Source organism: Macrotis lagotis, chromosome 1 (genome assembly GCF_037893015.1).
Source record: "Macrotis lagotis isolate mMagLag1 chromosome 1, bilby.v1.9.chrom.fasta, whole genome shotgun sequence".
In the NCBI taxonomy this organism is placed as follows: domain Eukaryota; kingdom Metazoa; phylum Chordata; class Mammalia; order Peramelemorphia; family Peramelidae; genus Macrotis; species Macrotis lagotis.
Window position 1 is genome coordinate 775,283,110 of NC_133658.1, and position 22,294 is coordinate 775,305,403.

Sequence of the window (22,294 nt, forward strand, 5' to 3'; positions counted from 1 at the left end):
TCTAAAGGAATGTTCCCCCTGCCCCCTCATATTCACCTATTGAATTTCTACTTATAGATTCAAATACTCTTCCTGAGGGGTGGGGAGAGAGAACCTACCTCTGATATTTTACTACTTTTGACCCTGGGCAAATCATTTAACTCCCTAAACCTCAGTTTCCTTATGTGTAAAATGGAGATAACAATAATACCCATCTTACAGTATTGTTAGGAAATCAAATGAGATGTTTTTTTGTACAGTGGAAAGTTCAATGGCTCTGGAATCAAGAGGTTATAGTTTTGAAAATGCTTTTATGGTTCCCTGAAAGCTATGGGTCAGACATACGGTATAGCTCAACTGCTCAGATCTGATGGATCCACATTGACTAATGATAGGGACTTCATCCTAGAGAGATGAGCTGAACACTTCCATAATGTTCTTAACAGACCATCATCAATCAAGGCTGAAGCCATCAACCACTTACCTCAAATTGAAGTTAATCAGTCTCTAGCTGAAGTTCCAACTGAAGAAGAGATTTGGATGCCATTAGGCTCCTTTCAAATGACAAAGCACCTGGTTCTGATTCTATTCCAGCTGAGATCTACAAGGTGGGGGGAGGGTCCATTGTTCATCCAAAAACTGACTAAAATTTTCCAGGTTATATGTCATGAAGAGGTTATCCTCAAGAATTCAATTCCATTATCCATCTCTATAGAGGTAAAAGGAGTAGATTGTCTTGTGATGGTCATGGGAGCATTTCTCTTTTAGTCATTGCTGGTAAGATTCTTACCAGAGTCCTTCTCAATAGACTGATCTTTACCTGGAAGTTGGTCACCTTCCTGAGAGCCAGTGTGGCTTCAGAAAGGGTCAGGGAACAGTCAATATGGTGTTTGCTGCCCAACAACTCTATAGGAGAAATGTCAGAAGCAGAACAGAGTTCTGTATACAACATTGGTAGATCTGACCAAGGCCTTTGATACCATCAGTTATGAGGCTTTATGGAAAATTAGGTCAAAATTTGGTTGCCAGGAGAAGTTCATCAGTCTTGTACCTCAGTTCCATGATGGTATGCATTCCTGGGTTCTGGATTGTGGATGATGCTCTCAAGATTTCCCAGTCACCAAGGGTGTGTACTTGCTCCCATGCTTTTTAGTATGATGTTTTCAACCATGTTATCAAATGTCTTCACTGAGGATGAACATAATCTCAAGGTCAGCTACCACACGAATGGTATATTCAACTTGTAAAGGCTACAAGCCAAGACTTCTTCATAGGGAGTGTTGGTACATGATCTTCTGTTTGCAGATGTCTGCCCTCAATGCAGCCACTGAAGCTGAGATGCAACAAAGTACAGATTGACTCTCTGCTGCTTTGTGCTCGTTTTGGTCTAATAATTAATACCAAAAAAAAAACCCCATGTGCTCTGTCAATCAGCACCATACCATCCATATCTGGAACCATCAGTTATAGCGAATTGAGAAGTTTTGAGTACTGTGGTCAAGTTCACTTACCTTGGCAGTGTCCTTTCCAAGGTGATTCACATTGACAGAGCTAACTCAGTATTTGGAAGGCTCCAAAAGAAAGTGTGGGAGAGAAGAGGTAGTAGACTGACACCAGATCGAAGGTCTACAGAGTTATTGTGCTGACCTCATTGCTATATGCCTGTGAACCTTGGATAGTCTACTAGCGCCATGTCAAGAAACTGAATCACTTCCATTTAAATTGTCCTAGGAAGATTCTGAAGATCACCTGGCAGGAGAAGATACCAGACACTGAGGTCCTTTCTCAAACTATACTGCCTAGCATTCCAACATCACTGCAGAGAGTACAACTATGATGGACTGGACATGTTAGAGTGCCAGACATACACTTGCCCAAAAAACTCTTCTAAGGAGAACTCACACAGGGCAAGCGCTCACAAGGGGTTCAGAAGAAGTGATACAGGAACACCCTAAAGTTCTCATTGAAGAACTTCAGAATTGACTGTGAAGCATGGGAGATACTGGCACAGGACGGTCCAGCATGGCATGCCCTCATCAGTGAGGGTGCTGCACTCTATGAGGAAGGCAGAATTAAAGCATCTCAAAGGAAACGTGGCATACCCATCCAAAGGGTTCACTTGGACTATTTGTGTCCAGCCTGTGGTAGAGAATTCTGAGCTCATTGGTCTGATCAGCCGCAGTTGGACTGTAACTGTGTCAAACATCATGGTGTCATTTTGGTTTTCTTCAGTAATTTAGAGCAAGAACCATGTGAATGTACTAAAGCAAAGCATTAACTTTTCTGGGCCTCTCTTTCCTCATCTGTAAATGAAGGGATTGGGCTAGATCTCCAAGCCTAAGTTTCTTACTCTTAATGCTTCTATGATTATATATTTATATATATAATTTTTTTTTAAATAAAAAGCTGTGGAAACACAAGATAAAAATAAAGTCCATCTGTTTGAAAAAGATCTAGTATGGGGTGGTACAGAGGATAGAGCACAGCCCTGGAGTCAGGGGGACCTAAGTTCAAATCCAGTCTCAGTTACTTAATAATTACCTAGCTGTGTGACCTTGGGCAAGTCACTTAACACCCTTGCCTTAAATTTAAGAATTTTTTTTTAAATTAAAAAAAAAGAAAAAAATCTAGTAGTTTAAGGGGACCAAGATCTCAAGATGAGCCAGCAATCTCGCAAGGCAGCCAAGAAAGCTAGGGCCATCTTAGACTGCCTTATAAGAGGCATTGTTCCCAGCAGTAGAGAGCTCTCAGACCCTCTCCGACCCAGTCATGCTTCAGCTAGAATTTTGTAGTCAGATCTGGATCTCACTTTTTTAGAAAGAACACTGGTAAGGTAGAAGGCCAAGAGGAGGACAACCAAATTCACACCATGTAATGGTAAAAATGGGAACGCTGAATCTGGAAAAATAAAAGAAAGGTGGGACATGATAGTTTTCTGCAAATATGTAAAAGGGATATCATATGGAAGAGAAAATAGTCTTGTTTTGCTTAACTGATAAAGGTAGATTGAAGACCTATCTAAAAGTTGTTTCAGGAGATATTCAATCTTAGACTTAATAGATAGAATTAGGTATAAGGTATTAGACATCACTAGGAGTGTTTAGGTACCATTTTGCATACATGAGTCTAATTACATAGTATCCATGATTCCTTCCAGTTCTAGGATTCTATAATCTTATGTGTCCCCTAGAGATTGACTGACTAGATCCCATCTAACCCATACGAAAAAATGCTAAGAAGTATCATCCTATTTGTGCTGGTGCTTGCAAAAGAAAAAAAAATGAAGAATCGCTTTAAATGTTCCTCATGTAAGCCTAAATGACTTTAAAGTTACCATTACTCCATTAAAACCTTAGGATGGGCATTTTCCTTTCCTCCCCAGCTGCTCTTTTTCTCTGATTTGCTGATTTCCCTCAATTTCTTGCAGAATTATTAAAGAAATAATAGAGAATAGAAGAAATCCATGAGTATTTGAAAATGACAAATTCAGAGCAAATTAAAATTGAATAAGATTAAACTGGAAAATCTTTAAGTTATAGGTCAAGTATCTAAAAAAGATACCAGAATAAATTAATTTACATTGAAAAGTATAATGGGTCTTTTATTTTGAATGAACTCAGGTTTCCTAGCCAGTTTTTCTGTCCCACTTTTAGTTTAGGTTTTCTTTGTACCTCTGGGAATTGCTATTGAAAGGGAGATGAGGAACTCACTGGGTGTATAATCTAAAGATAAGTCTTATCATATGATAAGCACAGGCAGATAAATTAGTTAAGGGGAGGAAAACTTGACTGCAGTAATTTGGCTTTATAATCCCAGGAATTCATGTCAACATAGTTTTAAATATGTTTGATGTTAAAGAGAGTTGAAGTGTGCCTACTCCTTTTCTTGGGGATTTTGAGATATGTGGGTTGCTTTTTTAGAACAACAACAACAACAAAAATAAGTCTGAAATGAGCCTTATAAATTTACTAACTAAAAAAGGGTTGAATTTATAATCATATATAACATAATAGTCATGATTTTACACTTGAGTGCACCGTTAAAGGTTACTTCCTTCTGGCAAGGATTTATTGCATTATAGATTAAATTCTTCTTGCTGACTATATCCATACTATATTTTCCTTGGAGGAAAGGGAATAAGGTTACATTGTCTGGAAATAAAAATTTTCCAAAATCAAATTATTTCCTGTTTGACCAAAGAGATAAGGGCTTTAGTTAAATCAAGAGAAATTTCAATTCAGTGATTTATTTCCATAAATCCATTTATTAGAACTGGTAAATGGTTTATAACTTATAAGTAGCTACTCATCAAAGGTGAGTAAATGTTTGTTATGTAATCATAAAATCCTATCTCCCTAAAAAAGAATGAAGGGTTAAAAAAAAGATTAAATTGGGAGGGATAGACTCTTATAACTTTTTATACAGTTGATTTAAATACTCCTGTATTTTTTGAAAAAATTGCTCAAAAATAATTAAAATCAGGGGCAGCTAGGTGGTACAGTGGATAGAGCACCAACCCTGGAGTCAGGAGTAACCTGAGTTCAAATGTGGCCTCAGACACTTAATAATTGCCTAGCTGTGTGACCTTGGACAAGTCACTTAACCCCATTTGCCTTAAACAATTTTTTTTAGGTTTTTGCAAGGCAAATGGGGTTAAGTGGCTTGCCCAAGGCCACACAGCTAGGTAATTATTAAGTGTCTGAGACCGGATTTGAACCCAGGTACTTCTGACTCCAAGGCCAGTGTTTTATCCACTACGCCACCTAGCCGCCTCAACAAATTTTTTTTTAAAAAAAGGAAAAAATAATCAAAATCATTAGGCAAGAATTTTAATTATGTACTGACTTACTTAAGCTAATAACTTTGCAGGTATTAGAGCATAGCTAAGTGCCACAGTGGATAGAGTGGAGTCAGGAAAACTCATCTCTGTGAGTTCAGATTTGATCTCAGACACTTAACTAGCTGTGTGACTCTGGGTAAGTTATTTAACCCTGTTTGCCTCAGTTTCCTCATCAGTAAAATTGACTGGGGAAGGAAATGACACATCATTCCTGTAAATAAAACCAATAAAACCCCCAAGTGAACTAAGGAGGCATAAAATGACTGAAAGAACTGAACAGATGGGAGTGGGGGGGGGTAGCATATGCATTTTCATTGTATACATTTAAATGTTTGTTTCCCCTCTTAGTTATTTGCTGACATAGGTATATATTGGAAAACTCCATTCAGTTTCTGTTCTGATGCCTTGTGGTGGCTTGGAGGAGACACTATTCTGTAAGATAGGGCACACCCAATGAAACTGGAAAAGCTTTGATTGTGGTTATGATGATTACTATGTTCATTGTCACCTGAGGAATCAGCTTACCTAAACATTATGTTGGCCAGCATGTCATACGTTTTTTCAGCCATAGACTCTCCTAAAGATTACCTGATTAGGCACAGATTAGGTATACTCTGTGACAGTAGAGAAAGTGTCATTGAAATCATATTATCTGTTGATATTAAAGGAAGTATATCCTTGCTAGAAAAAAACTCAAACTATTCTTTTTTTTTGTAGTGTTTTTTACTCCTTCAGTGCTCCATATATAATGTAAAACCAATAACTATAGACTTTGCTAAATAAGCTAAGTAAAGCCCTCATGCCCTCCTTTAAAGACTTATTTTAAGCTCTGTAAATGGATTTTTTTGGGGGGGGGTGGGGGAATTTGTTTTTGTTCTCTTTTCCTAGTCATCCAACAAGGTAATTTGAGGATTTATTTAGCATATGTTCTTATAAATAAAAATGCAATATACTGATTAAAAACATTTTCCTAGGTTTGGAATGGGAACTTTGTTTATATTTGCCATTATGAACAACTACATAGAAGAGTTTTTATCATAAGCAATTTCTTATGGAACTCTTGTAGCAAAATCTTTGGAAAAGTAAAGGTCTAGTGAATATATATCCCTTTATATATCGTACTATAAAGTTCCCCAGGACAAAACTTATTTCAATAATAATAATAATAATAATAATAAATATTCTTTGGCCATTAGTGCTTTCCATGACTGCTTAAACAATGACTGTTCAGTCGTTTTTTGTGAGGACAACATAAGGTAGTGGGGAGAGAGTACTGAACTCAAAGTCAATAAGATTTGGGTTCGGATACTACCTCAGACACAAACTATCCTCAGACACTAACACTCACTCTCTCTCTCTCTCTCTCTCTCTCTATATATATATATATATATATATATATATATATATGTATATATATATATATATATATATATACATATATATATATATATATATATATATAACCCTAGGCAAGTGACTTAGCTTTCCCTATTCTCAGTTTGTTACTCTTCAAAATGAAAGAACTATATTCAATTGTCTCTTAAGATCTCTTTAGTTCTAATATCAGATGTAAGTGTACTTGAGAGCTATTCTTACTCTCTCCATTCCCCCCCACCCCATAGGAGAATTCAACTCTAAGCAAGTTATAGGTAATATATTTAATTTAGAAAATTTGCAGTAGATTGGAAATAGTATTCACAAAAGACTATTTTCAGAGTCATTAGTCTGTTCAATTTATTGTGGATTTGCTATAATCAATAGCAAATTAGCTTACCTTGCCTCCCCTAATTTTTACCTGAACTTTCTAAAGTGGATTTAATGACTTTTTCAGTAAAGAGATCAATCTCCCTCTAGAGAAATGGAACTGATACCTTGTTAGAACATGTTCTCCCCCCTCACCTCATTTAGCAATCCCTGGGTCCTGACCCAAAGTGCTTAATGAGGTGATGAGAAGAAAATGTTCTGTTCATCCATGTTATATTATTTGAAAGTAATTAAATTATAAATAGGCTTCATCAGTATCTCACTGGTATAGCTGGTAATGACTGTAAATAGTCAGTATTTATTGTTAATATCTTTGAATTTTAGAAAAACTTTGATACCTTCATTTAGCAATTTGGGTGGGAAGAAGTTGACTTACCCACTTGATACTTGATTTAGAATGGAATCTAAGCATTTGAGTTGTCATGACAGAAACTTGGTCAGTGCTTCTTTTGTGGATCAAGCAGTTAAGTATGATGGTTACAATGCCAGTGGATCCCTTTTTTATGATTTTGTATTAGCTTATAATGGCTGAGGAAAGAACAAGGGAAGTTTCAGGCCCCCTCTGAGTTCTCTTCTGGAAATACTATTAAAGGGAAATATAAACATGAGCAGTTCATGCAAATAACATTTAAAACTGTGCTTAGGTGGCAATATGTTAGTACCTGCATTTTTTAGCATGATAAATAGGGGTATTTGATTGTTGCCAGGATGGACTATTTACATTTATTCATAAGATCAATAAAAATATTTTAAGTAGTTTTTCATAAGCAGAGATGGGACTGGGGTGGTAACATTGGATTTAAAACACAGTTGGTGTTGGTAGGTGGCTGGTGCAATGAAGGACACTTTAGAATGTTTTATATGTGTTCATTTTCTGTCATACCAGAAAACTCTATTTTTGATGGCATATAGTGAAAATTCAAACTAGAATAACACAGAGAAGTTATAATTTTGAAGTGTTGAGGTGGGATATTGGAAAGCAGCTACATTAGTCAGATCTTGCCTAGGAAGTAAAAATGTTTAGAATCTGATGGATGTTCTTAATATGAAAGATTTAAGAATTACCAAATTGACTAAAAGAAATGTCACCAACCAGAAGGTAATCTAGGTTATTTTCATTTTGTATTTAAAACTGTATGATTCATTGTTATCCTTCTCCTGTATTTTCATCATACCATATTGTTTATTGTTAACAGTAGTTCCTGACTTTTTGAACAAGTGTTCCTGTTTTAAATGTCAACAGATTTTCATGTGTCTACTTTATAGTAATTATCCTATAGCATATTTTTTATTTATGGCATTGCTGATTGGTAGAATATATTAAGAGAGAAAGCAGTTGAAAGAGGACTGAATTTGAAGTTAGAACTTAGTTTCAGGTCTTAACCCTGCTAATAGTTAAAACTCTAAAGGATAGAAATTTCTTCCCTATATTAATTTGTAGACTCTTTTTAATAAGACCACACCCTTTCACTTCCTAAGGTTCTTTACCCATAGAATGGGTGTCACTAATATTTTACACCAAGGACCCAAGGTATTAGTGGGATAGTGGATAAAATACTGAACCTGACCTCAGGAGGATGAGTTCAAATCCTGCCTCGTTTACTAGCCTTGTGTAACTGGCAAGTCATTTGACCTCTCGTTCTTAATGTAAAATAAGTATGATCACAGGACCTACCTCCTGGTGTTTTTATGAGGATTAAATCAAATAATAACATAAAGTACTACATAAATGCTGGCTATCCTGCAACTAGACAGTGGAGTAGATTGAACACTGGGCTTACTTCATCAAGTTCTGAGTTTGCCTCAGTTTACTTATCTGTAAAGTGGGAATAATAATAATGAAACTGACCTCATCAGGTTGTTGCAAGGATTGAATGAGATAATTGTATATAAATTATAAATATTGTAAAGATAAAATAATTATAATGTGTTTAGCACAATGCCTGGGACATAGTAAATAGTGCTTTATAAAGTTAGCTATTATTATTGCTACAATCATTATCATCTCAGTTATTTGTGTACCAGATTAATCTGTTGATGATCAAGTTGCTCTGATTTTTCTAAAGCCATCTGTTTTTATTTAGTATGTTTACTGCTTTATCAACTGAATATTTTTGCATGTAAGGGGGTGAAATGAAATTATTGTTTCAAAACCTCAATTATGAACAATAAGCAAATTTTAGACAAAAGAAAGTAACAATTTCCATTTTAGCTTCAATCGTGCTAAAATGCTGCAGATTTAGTGTTATATATTTTGAGCAATTTTGTCGTCTCTTTGTTGAAATTGGCAATTACAATAACATTATTAAAACTTGTGTTGAAACATGATAGAAATTCTTTAAAAAGTTTGATATTTTTAGAGGACTAATTTGCAAAGACTTTTAAATCTTCAAAAAGTTATTGGAATCTGTGGAAATACACTAAAACCTTTTTACCGTTAAAAATTCAAATGCTTAAAGTGAATAGTCATACTTAGGGAGAGACAGTGTTGACCCATTTTCCTATTTGAGAGTCTTCTTATTTACTTTACATAACTGCTGAGAAGCTCATTTGCTAAGCCAAAACAGGAGGAGCCGTGTCTTTAAGTAAAACTAAAGCAGTTTCATAGCTCAAAAATCACAGACACTGGAATATTTGAAAAACACCAGTTTTAAGCAGTTCAATTCATAGCCTACTCTGTTTACTGTGACATGTCTGAGGGTTTTTCTATTAAAAATACTTAGAATAACTATAAGTATTTTAGTGGTTGAATACAAAAGAGGGAAAGGATAATGCTATTATCTTTTCTTTCCTAGCTTCCCTTCCTCCCTCACCCCAAACAAAGCCTGTTTTGTTTCTTGCCTGCCTGTGAGGTCTTTCCTATATACCCAGTGTGGGTGCAACCCTGTGTGCTGTTCAAATGTTCAGCACACGCAAAAAAAGTAAAGAAAAGGATGCTTCAGGAAACTGATAAGTCTTAACTTCCAAGTCACAAACAAGGTTTATTTACCTTTAAATTCATCATCTAAAATGAGCTCTGAACACAGACAGTTCATAGGATTATTTGTGTCCTATAGATAGAAACATTTACAGTAAAAGTAATTAATTAAATGTTTACATATGTCATGACTGACAGATTACATTTATTTGGGACAAATTTTGTTAATTGTTCCCCTCTCTGGCAGACACATGTTCCAGCTTGGAAGACTTTTGGCATGCGTATCTAGAATCACCAATCGTCTAATTTAACTTTTTATTCCATGGTGGAACCCCCTCTACAGCATCCTTTCAAGATGGTCAGCCACTGTTTGAAAACATCCATTGATGGGAAGGCTGTTACTTTTTGAGACAAAGTTGGATAACTCTAAAGGATAGAAATTTCTTCCCTATATCAAATTAAAATTTGTCTCCTTGTAATTTCCACTTATTGTATGTCGTTTCAACATGTGGAGGTATACATTTCTTTCTTTCACATGAAAACAATAATGTTTTCCTAAAGTCTCCTTTCTTCAGGATAAGCATCATCAATTCTCTCCATCTTTCTTGATACAGCATGTTTTTCATATGGAAACCTTTCTGGTTGCCCTCATTTTGATATGTTACATTTTATGAATAGACATTTTAAAATGTTGCAGTCTATAATAAACAATTATAATGCTTCAGATATAATTTTATCAGTCCAGTGAGTTATACCCTCCTACAGTTAGAAACTTGATTATTAATGTAATTCAAGATTACACTAGCTTTTTTTAGAAATAATGTCACATAGTTAACCCACTATTGGGTGGAATTTATAAGCAGACATATTTCTGCACAACTTTACCGAGTTAACACCAAAATGGAAGTGATAGTAAGTGCTTGATCACTGGAGGTATTCAAAGAGAGTCTAATCCCATTAAGGTTTATAGATGGCGTTATTGTCCTAGATTGTTTCTAAAGTCTCTTCTAAAGTTTTAGAATGAAATTATTTTTATTAAACTTGGGAACAAATAAAATCAAATACCTAGGTTTTTTTTTTTTCATATAAACTGTAGTCAGATCACTTTCCTATCCTATAATTATACAATTTATCCCCTCCCCTTTTTAAACTTGTGTAAAATTTTACATTATTATCACCTAGCATATTAGCAATGCATCTTGGTTTGTGGTATATGTAGTTTTCATAAGTATGCTTTCAGTGTCTGACAAGTCACTTATTAAAATGTTTACTACTTCTAACTAGGTTGACAACAATTCATAAACATTCTTTATAGGGGATTTTTCAAAACAATCATGAATCTACCTAACTTATGCAATCATCTGTTCCATATTTCTCCTCAAAAGTGTCTTGTTCTCATTGTTGTTGTTGTATATTCATATCTAGCTCTTCATGACCCCATTTGAGGTTTTCTTGGCAAAAAATACATTTCCTTCTCTAGATCATTTTACAGATGAGCGAACAAGGCAAACTTGATTAAGTGACTTGGGGATGTATGGGCTGTTTAGGCAAGGGGCTTATACCTCTGGTATGAGGGCTTGCTTAAGCCCTTTTCAGGGATGCTTAGCCACCTGGGTGTCTATCTAACCCCCCCCCCCCCCAGCTCTCTCACCTGTGGCTCCAAGAAACTGTAGCATGCCCAGAACCAACCAGGTTGAGGGTGACTGACAGGCCTCAGTTTGATGAGTTAGGGGGTATGTCTGTTCCAAGTATGTGAAGACTTCCCCCAGTGGAATGGGTAGATGAGAACAGTTTGTTCTAAAGACTACAAAGATAGCTGAAAGTGGGTACATTGGAGGGCTTGGAAGATTGGTCTGACTTTGGAGATCTTCCACTGATCCTGGGCCTTGCCAGTTATCCTGACTTTTATCTTAACTCTGTAAGAGACACTGAGGTTGATGATTTTGTGCAAGTCTAACTTACTTAAATTCATTTCATGCTCAAGTCGAGACATCATTTTGTGATGTCGTTGGTCTTATTTGAAAATGAAGGACAAACAACATCATGTCCTCTAGGTTAGTGTGAGAGACTTGAAATGCTTTTCTGAATTTAAGATGAAATATTCTTATGGACTACAAATTAAATGAGAGAGAGATTTAGTTTGGCAAGATTTATACGAAGTGAATTTTGCCAGCACTTTTATGAACAACTGCTAACTATGTACAAATCATCTTTTCGTAGGGATTAACTTAAAAACACTTTTGTTTTCCCAAGACTTAACTGCCTTTTATTTTTCAATCTTTTGAGAAAGACAGTTTCAAAGGAAAAATTCCAAGCTATTAATACTCTGAAAGAATGCTCCGGATCACTAAAAAGTAGAAAAATATGAATTAAAAACATCTATGAAGTTTTACCTCACACGTCAGACTAGTAAATATAATAAAAAGAAAAGCATAATCATCAGAGGGAATATTACAAGATAAGAATCAGATACTCAACTGGTATAGCTATGAAATGCTATTTCCAGCTATTCTGGAAAACTGCATAGCCTTTGACATAGTACTACCATTTCCAGAATTATATCCTAAAGAAGTCAAAGAAAAATGTGTGTGTGTGTGTGTGTGTGTGTGTGTGTAGTGGGAAATCTCTATTCTGCTGGATTTCTCAACAAATTATGATATAAGAAAAAGATAGATTCAGAGAAAAATGTATTAACCATGAACCAATAGAAAAATAAGCAGAATTAGTGAAATGAACCAAACTAACTTAACAAAAAGGACTCCAACATTGTTTAAAAATTCTTTATTTCGGGGTGGCTACGTGGCATAGTGGATAAAGCACCGGCCTTGGAGTCAGTAGTACCTGGGTTCAAATCCGGTCTCAGGCACTTAATAATTACCTAGCTGTGTGGCCTTGGGCAAGCCACTTTAACCCCATTTGCCTTACAAAAAAAAAATTCTTTATTTTTTGAAAAATTGAAGATCTTTCAATGATCAATCAATGGCCAACCACAATTCCAGAGGACCAAGTGTGGAATTCACTTCCTGGCAGAGGTGATTTATGGCCATGAGATGGAGAATAAGATAAACATTTTCAGACATGGCTGATATGTGGATTTGTTTTGTATGGCTAAACTTAGTTGACACAAGGAAGGAGTTTTTAATTTTTCTTTTAAATTTGGTGGGAGTTTTTTTGTAAAGGATATATTATCCTTACTTATTACTCTTCTTCATCTCCTATGGGGGACATTTCACCTTCTTAACGTGAAGATTTTTCGGTTTCATATATCATTATTATTATTATTATTTTTATTATCAATAGTATAATTTTCTCCATCTGTTGCAAAATTTAATATTCTCAAAGAATTAATATTCAGTTTTATTAGTTATTAACTAAGATAGTTTAAGAAATTAAAGAATCCCTAATTTCATATAAAAAAAGAGTAATTATATCTTGTAATTCATGTTTAATGCTTGAAAAATTCTGAATAATGGTTCTTGAGTTTGTATCACGAATCAAGTGTTTTCAACTCTATACAAGTGTTTACTAGTAATCTTTTATGGTATGATGGTTCAGTTTCCTCTTACAAACAATTGAAACTTTCCTGAATTGTTTTTAAAGTAGAGATTTTTTTTATGTATCAAGTTGCAATTTGAAAACTGGGTATAGTTTTAATAAAGTGTTATTAACTCTTTTTAGTCATTTCATACATTTTACCATAGTTCCTAATATTCTTTTTTATTCATCACTCCCTATGACAGTATATAGTATTTGATTATGCTCATTTATGACAATTTAGCTATTTCCTAACTGCTGAGCTTTTAAGTTGTTTCCAGTTTCTCATTACATGTAACATTGGTTTATATTAAAAGGTTATTTACATACATATTAAAAACTACATACTGTTATATATTTATATTAAATGTAGCTATAAGCTTGTTCCTACACACACACACAATTTCATTGGGTGGGATTACTACAGGAAAGAGTATAACTGGTTTTGTGTCTTTTGTTATGAGACAACCTAATTTTTTATCTGTATGTACTTTTCAATATTTTCTCTATTTATTTGACCTTTCCTGCTACTTTTTTCCTAAATAACATTTAGAAAAACCTAGGTAAAATATATTAATTAGTTTTATCTTGTCAGAGAAAGAAACAGAGCTGGAGAGAGGAAGAATCTCTTATGCAGAAATGGTGAACTTACCATTCTTTGGGCCCTTTACATTGCTGTTGTAGTCACTGGGTAACCATTGGCACAGTGGGGCTGATGCAGTGTAAGAGTCAGCACTCAGTTCCACTGAGTCAATATTGTAATGAATGATATATATATCACTTTTCTATGGGCATAAAAATTCAAATTCTACCAGGTTTTCCTTAGCAAACATGGCTGAGGATTATCCAACAAGTTCTGCTTGTCCTACTACTCCTACCACAATCACTTTTGATTGATGTTCCTTTCCTTTCACTGGTTAGAGATTTCAGGATCACTCTTTTATTCCTTTCCAGCCATGAACCAGAGAATCAGTCAAAGTGCTCCTGTGAAGCAGCCGCCACCCCTGGCTCCCCAGAGTCCCCAAGGGGGTGTGATGGGTGGAGGGAGTTCCAATCAGCAGCAACAGATGAGACTGCAACAGCTGCAGATGGAAAAAGAGAGACTTCGACTAAAGCACCAAGAACTGCTTCGGCAGGTGAGGCCACAGGTTAGAAACCAGTCTTCCCCTTTTTTATCCTCTGTTTTTGGTGTTGGGCATGATTAACTTTTAGCAGCTGCAAATTAATGCTTGCGCCTGTGATGGGGAGAGTGTGGTCCCTTCTCTCCTTCCTTCTTTGCTGACCTTTTTTTGGACAGGATAGTTGGGCCACTCAGCCCTGTGGCCATGTGCTCCAAGGCAGGAGCCAGCAACTCATCATCTTGGAGAGCCTCATAAGACTTGCTTTCTTGAGTCCTTCTTAAGAAAAGCATATTGCTCTGTCTCTGAAGACTTACTAATGAACATAAGACCATGAAGAAGCAGAATCTGTGTGCCCAAGTGAATTTATCATGTAATGGCAGAAGTACTTATACACCATGATTGATAAGCATGTCATCCTAAGTATGACAATCCCCCATTGTTGAAATTGAGGGATAGCTTTTCTTTAAAAACAGTATAATCTACATTATATGTCTAATGCTAGAAGACTCCAGAGTGTCTACAATTGTTTTTCCCTCTTGAAGCATAGAGCAGCAGAGAGTTTGGAATTTTTCTTTTCCACTCTCATCACTTTTTTTTTTTTTTTTTTTTGCAAGGCTAATGGAGTTAAGTAGCTTGCCCAAGGCCACACAGCTAGGTAATTATTAAGTGTTTGAGACCGGATTTGAACCCAGGTACTCCTGACTCCAGGGCCGGTGCTTTATCCACTGCGCCACCTAGCCACCCCATCACTTTTCAAAAAAGTAACGAAAAACCCACAAGAAAAGAGGAAACCCTCCTCAGATTGTAAATTCTTTTTACTGATCTACTACAGGGTCATACAAAACCAACGCTGAACTGCTGCCTTTCTATATTTTGCACAGGCTAAGAGTTTGTGCAAACTTCATTCTTTTTTTCTAAGTATGCTTTTAAATAAAGCAATGATATTTTTACAGCACTTCATTAGTATCAGTAGAAATACGCTGTGACCTCACACAATGATATCATCATGTTTGGGGAGTGCATGACTCAGAACTACCTAATAAGTGAAATTAATTTAAAAGATTTTTTTTTAATACTGTAAGAACAGTGTTGACTTAAGAGCCTAGACAGACTCATCTTAAATGGAATTCTCCTTGAGGGAAAACACAGTATTAGTGTGTTTCTAGTATAGGAGGTATATGATTAACAGAATGGGAAGCTTTATGACAACATGTGATGTCAGGAAGTACTTTGAGGGAAATGTTTCTCCATCTGCTCTTAATAGGGTAGAAGGAGGAAGCAAGTTTAACAAGATCTTCCTAAATGTGATTTTTGTGAATGTGAAATGTGAAAATAAACTTTTCAGTAAGTTAATGCCACCAAGCTTATAATATCTTTTTATGATGGAGAAGGTAATTCATTAACATGTAATTCAATCCTTTTTCATTTTAGAAGTTTCTAAGTCCTGGATAGTATAGTTCATCACAAGAAATATTTATTAAAATCCTAATATGTGAAATATACTGTTTGGATCAGTGGTATAACTTGAGTTCATTGAAAATCAAAGCTTTAAAAAGTAAAGTAAAATATCAATTATTGAGAAAATATCAGAATATGTTCCTTTGAAAATCCTTAATGCTTTTCTTTTACTTAGGGTTTCATATCTGAATCAGGTCCCCTGGTTCTACATCTAGTTTAGATTTAGATTTTGTTTCCATTAGAAAGCAGAGATTGCCTCAGTCCAAGATCAACTGCCCAACTGATTTGGGATGGAGGAGGAGGAAAACGTTATTGCTAGGAAGAGAGATATAAAAGTGTATAAGACTCATGATCCTGAGCCATAGTTTTAGGGAAACATGATTTTTCAGTTACGAGTCCCAGCATACCGTTGGAATCCCTAGTCCAGGTGAAACACCATAGCTACAGATGAACAGACCTATTTGAACTGATTTGATTTACTTTGGCAGAATTCCTCGAGAATTTTTAAAACTTCCTAAATAATTAGAGCTATCCAGAAAATGGTCTAGGTTTCCTCAAAACTTCTCTCATATCCCATCTTCTGAAAAAGATCTTTCCAAATCTCTTCAGTAATTGCTAGTCTTCTCCTGTGATATCTTTCATCCATTCAATATATACCTAATAAGTTCCTAGTTATTTCTATTTTGCCTCCTCCTTGAGGGCAAGAACCATGTTTTTGCTCTAACACAGCATAGTGCAAGAATATAGTAAATGTTTAATAAATAATGTTTACTTCCATTGAATATCTTTAATCAGAGACTAGAACACACTTTATTGGGTACAAATGAAGTAGAGATTCCTTCAAATAGGAATTGGATAAGATGGTTTATGTAGCCCCTTCCAACCCTAAAGATCTAGTATTAATGTTTTTTGTATCTATCTTGCTTACCAGGTGTCAGTTTAATTTGGGGTAGTCATTTTCCCAGGTACATTTGGTCTGAACTTAAGTCTTCCTCCCCTACTTCATCAGCCTTTAGGTAACCCTGGTTTCTAAAGGTAATAGAACTCTCTGGTAGACCAAAAAGAGAATGGTTTTGAGTCTGAAGCCTAATGATAAATGTGAATTGTCCGAAGAGGGTCATCTCCTGGTTGACTATAAAGTAATGGCATTTCTAGGCCCATAAAAACTCTCAAAGGCACCAATTTGCAAAGACGCTGCAACCCATAATGTTTTAGAGGGTATCCACCACAGTCCCTTGTAACTTCATATCCTCTCAAAGAAGGTGACAAGGAATGATGATGTAAACATGATGGTGGAGTGGGGAGGATTGTCCTTTTATTGCTTTGATGTAACTGAAAACTCAAAAACCACTAAAGATTGTATGGGATTGAGAAATGAATAGAAAATATCCCCTTTCCATAAATATCCCCTTTCCATAGAGGAATTTCAGTTATATCCTCAGTACCATTTTATGGGCCATGTTTGGCCTTTTCCTGATCTGTAACTAATATTTATTTGAGGTTTTCAGTGTCATCTAAGACTTCCTTCCTCACAAAGTAGGACCTGAAGTTACCTGTTGCTTTCTGTTTGTTTGTTTTAACTTACTTTATGCATCTTGAAAATGAAGATATTCTTTAATTCCTCCATCCAGAAATTTTGGTAGACTGAAGGTTTGACATGGGGTCCAGTATACTGTACCCTTTTTTTTTTCTGGGACTGTTCTTTTCCACCAGTGTCTTAAGTGAGAAATTATGAGTCCTAAAGAACTTTCCAAAAAAAAAGAATTTTATTCTTTGTTAATTATATTATAGACTGTGTGGAAAGCAGGTGGCATGCAATATTTCCATTCAGTCTATTGTTTGCCTTCCATTGATAGTTGAATTTTCTCCCTCCAGTACAAATTCACTTTATTATGATAATAACAAATTACATGTGACATAACAATTCCCAACACTTAGCTAGCTGTTTAGTCCTTTAAGTTTTGCTAAGTATTATACATATTTAATTTTGTTTGATTCTCACAATAGTCCTGTGAGGAAGGTACAATGAGTATTATTGCCTCATTTTACAGATGTGAAAACTGACCATCACAGAAGTTACATGAGTCGACCATAAAGTTACATTAGTTCATCAGGTGGATTTTTACTGGATCTCTCATGACTTTCCATAATAACTTTAGAAAATTTAGGTTGGTTTAGCCAAAATATGTTTCCAGTATGACAGTATATTTTTTCCCCACAAAGCACTACAGCAGGAGTGAGGACCTTTTTTTCTTCCAAGGGCCATTTGGGTATATGTAACATCATTTGTGAGCTATACAATATTTAATTAATTTACCTCGGAAAGCTCATATTTATTGAATTTTTGAATCCCACCTGTGACAAAACCAGACCAATGTGACCTGTAAGATAGGGGTTCCCCCAACCCCCCCTGTACTGTGATACATTTATTTTTTATTATCATTTTCAGTTTGTAGAAGAGAAAGGTTAAAGGGTTTTCTTAGAGTAATAAGCTTTAAATGCTGGAATTTGAATCTAGGTCTTTTGACTCTAGATCCAAAGATAAATTCCACTATATTATGACTGGGATAATGGGATAATATTCTCTTCATGTATCTAATGGGGGAAGGGAGAGAGTGAGTAAACTTCAATACTGTGCCTTTATGGTTTACATCATTAGTTCCTTCTACATTTGTATAGGCTGCTTGGGCAGTAGCAGTACTTAACTAAGTCAGCCACTGAAGTTAGAAAAAAAAATTTGATTCTGATCTTTGTTATCTTTGATACTAATGCTAATTTCATTCTGATAGAACTGATTTATCATCATCATCATCATCATCATCATAGAGCATAATGATGAGAATGTCTTTCAGGATCCCAGAAGGGATTTTGAAAACTAGAAAAGTTGTTAAATAACAATAAAGAATAAAAAAGCACATTATAAACTATGGCTATTAAAACAAAATATTTATTAGGAAAGGAATAAATTCTTTGTTTGCTTGGTTTAATGGATGGGTGGCAGGGTCAACATGACTTTTCTCTCAGAACATACATAAACTCAACTCAGTTTCACGAATTGTTTTATGTGTGAAATTTTTTTTTAAATAGATCAAATTTTCAGCTACAGCAAATAAAGAGCCAACAATGAATTCCTTCTATATTGCAGGGCCCCTTCCCGATGGATGGGAACAAGCCATGACCCAGGATGGAGAAATTTACTACATAAACCATAAGAACAAGACCACCTCTTGGCTAGACCCAAGACTTGACCCTCGTTTTGGTAAAGGTTCATCTCAGACATATGTTTTAGAATATTTCTCATTACTCTTTCTGTGTGCATGTGTTTAAATGTAAACAGCATTAATAGTTAATAGCATTAGAACAAACTCTGCAGAATCTATCCTACTCTTTCAAGTACTTTTTTTTCCACGCTTTTATTTGTCATTTTAAACTTTGGAATCTTGGAAGTCCAGCTTAGTTATTTAGCCAAACCTTTTAGTTTGCCAGGCATCCTGGGGTTAACTGACCCAAATCATTGTTCTTCACAAATCTTTTGGGAGTCACAATGACCTTACTTAAAAGTCTTTTCAAAATTATAATAATAATCAGGCTGTCAAGCAGCATTTGAAATCTGCTTACCAGCTCATCATCTCTACGCTTCTCTGTGATGCAATCAACATATTCTTATGCTTCTCTTTTACTGAGATGGCTTCTAACTCTTGTCAACCCAACCCTGTGCTTAAAAGAAATATCAACCAGTCACCTTGGAAGAAGTGGATTGATGAATATAATGTGACTTTGTGAAACTAACTCTTGAGCAAAAAAATTAATTTATTCTCTCTGTCATTTCATCCTCTTCCCTCCCCAAATCAGGAGCTTTTCATCCTCTGAGGATGCATGTTTTGATAATGGTGTACAAGTTTTTTGCTCTTGGTTTATTATTTGATAATTCCCTATTTTCAGTTTCTTTAGTTGGATTTCTGAGGTATTTTTCCAGAGCTATGGAAAAATGAATATAAAAAGGAGCAGATCATTGTGGTTTTGAAGCTTTAGTCTTGGACTCAGTACTGCTAAATGAAAACAGTGTGCAAATCACTGAGTAGGTCAGGCTGAGGGGATAAAAAATCTTTGAAGCTTTACAGGGGTTGACCTAACAACAACTGGCAGAGCCCTTATGAGAAAGAGGCATTAACTCTCTGAATGCCATCTAAACACAACCCTGGAAAAACTTAGGTCTGCTTAGTTAAAATAACTAAACTGTCCAAAGCATTGTGAATCTCATGTGACTGTGTGGGTACCTTTTACCAAAAAGGGAGGGGAGGGAGGACAAAACTCAGACCTTCATTTGCCCTTAGGTGAAATGCAGAGGAAGCTAAACTGGCTGACCAGTCTTGCAGACAGGTTGAACCCACTATTCAAGTAAAGTCAAAGGTGGAGCATACTCAGAGGCTGTCAGCTTTGATAGATATATGGTTTGGCTTAAACACTAGTCTTTTGAGCTGCAGATCTGTTTGTATGTCGTAGAGGTAATGCAGCATGCTGGTAATTTGCAGCTTTGAATTCTGTTTATTACATGAATAAGACCTTGTGGTTGAAACAGGAAATCAAGGAACTATGAGAGGTAATAAATGTAGTGACTAGAAAGATACCAGCCCTGTTTCTCTAAATCATCCTAGAAGAAATAGACTCAGCTTTTCCATGTCTTAAAACCGAAACAACAACAAAATAGTCATATTATATATTTTCTGTTTAAGCATTTGTGAAGTAGAATAAGGATGAAATCTTAGCTAAGCAGCAAAGGTCATGAATTAGAACAAAACATTTCATTTTGAGCAATAATTTCAACTACAGGAGTGGGATGAAATAGTTTGCTGTGATTGTTGTAAAGTTCCATTAACCATTAACTTGAGGTTGGTCTTTTCTTCTTTAAATAAATACGTTCTCTGCCTCTTTTGTCCCCCTTCAAATCCCTCCCAACCAAACCTTCTAACTAGAAATGTCCAAAAGCTTCACAAGGTTCTCTTACTGTCTTCAGTTTCCCTTTTTGGGCCCACTGTGTATGTGTATCCCAGACAGGCTTGACAACATGCCAAGGCTTTTTATTTTGTGGCCCGACTTTTAATCTGTTCCAGACCTTTTCAGTCAGAGAGCTCAAGTGTAACTGGAGGGGGGTGGGGAGAGAGGGGTAAAATAGAAAAAAAGCATGTGGTTTCTCTGATCTAGAGTGACGGCAAATAGAGACAAGCTGCTAGCTGCTGTTGAATTTGAAGGAGTTTTCCTTGAAATCTGGAATTGTACATATTGTATCATGGGTTACACTTTATTATTTCTGCCAAGGAAATATAAAGAGTTCCTTTCCCTTCCTTCTGGCCTACTCCCTTTTTTGACCTTTTGAGTCTCTCCAGCATGATAAGTAGTACATTTGTATTTACAATGTTAGTGGGATATAGCTTTACCTATTTTTCCAAAACTTCTGTGTTAAAAGTGTCTAGCAACTGTAATTTGAATAAAGTTAGACCTGTAACTTTGGAGTTTGGAACAGAGTACAGAAAGAGATGTTGCTCTGTTTTGTTGTATATAGGCTTCCTATTCACTGCCACCTCCTTTTTTCTATTTGTAAATCTGCTTTACAGTATTTAAGGAGTCATTTCAAAACCTGTAAGTTTTCCCTAGAAGTATTATTTTAAAGAAATTATTAATTCTTATTTGTTTTAACATCATCTTCACATCTCTCCTTGCCACTAGTCAACTCAGACAGCTATTCTTTGCGATGCAACAATAAAATAAAAAAAAAATCTGTTCCAGCAGAAGGGGGGAGAAGAATAAGCATTTATATAGGATCTACTAAGTACCAACTACTTTGGTAAACACTTCCCCCCCTCTCTATTACATGCAAAGATAGTTTTCAGCATTTATCCTTTTGCAAATTTTTGAGTTTCACATTTTTCGACCTCTCTCCCTTCGCCTGGCAGCATATTGTCTGTCATAGGTTTTACATGTTCAATCATGTTTAAAATACTTTCATAGTAGTCATTTGTGAAGGAAGAATTAGAACCAAGGGGGGGAAAAACCATGAATAAGAAACAAAGAACATAAAAGAAGTTTTAGAAAGTGAACCTAGGGGACAGCTAGGTGGCACATTGGGATAAAGCAGCAACCCTGAAGTCAGGTGGACCTGAGTTCAAATTTAACCTCGAAACATTTAATAATTGCCTGACTGTGTGACCTTGGGCAAGTCACTTTAACCCTATTGCCTTGCAAAAACAACCCCCCCCCCAAAATGAACATAATATATTGTCTTCTACATTCAGACTCCCCAGGTTTTTCTTTGGATGTGGATGGCATTTTCCATAACAGGTCTCCTAGGATTGTCCTTGATCCCTGAACTGCTGAGAGGAGCATAGTTAATCATCTCACAATGTTACTGTTAATGTGTACAGTGTTATCCTGTTTCTTCTTATTTCATTCAGCGTCAGTTCATGCAAGTCTTTTCAGGCTTTTCTGAAGTTTGCCCATTCATGATTTCTAATAGAACAATAATAATCCATTATATTCATATATTACAACATATTTAGCTGTTCCCCAACTGATGGCATTCCCACAGTTTCCAATTCTTTGCCACTACAAAAAAAAAATGCTAAATACTTTTTACATATATTTTTTTTACAGCAGCCAGTCAAGGAAGTTGCTATTAACATCCCC

The 22,294-nt window shown here is 35.6% G+C and overlaps 1 protein-coding gene across 2 annotated transcripts in view; it reads left to right on the forward strand.

Annotated features, from left to right (window-relative positions):
* YAP1 (Yes1 associated transcriptional regulator) overlaps positions 1 to 22,294 on the forward strand; it is a 166,226-nt gene that overhangs the window by 95,773 nt on the left and 48,159 nt on the right. For both annotated transcript variants that reach the window (XM_074216553.1, XM_074216554.1), the window contains one exon: positions 13,989 to 14,182. In XM_074216553.1, the coding sequence (XP_074072654.1) occupies positions 13,989 to 14,182 (194 nt within the window). The remainder of the gene's footprint in view (positions 1 to 13,988; positions 14,183 to 22,294) is intronic.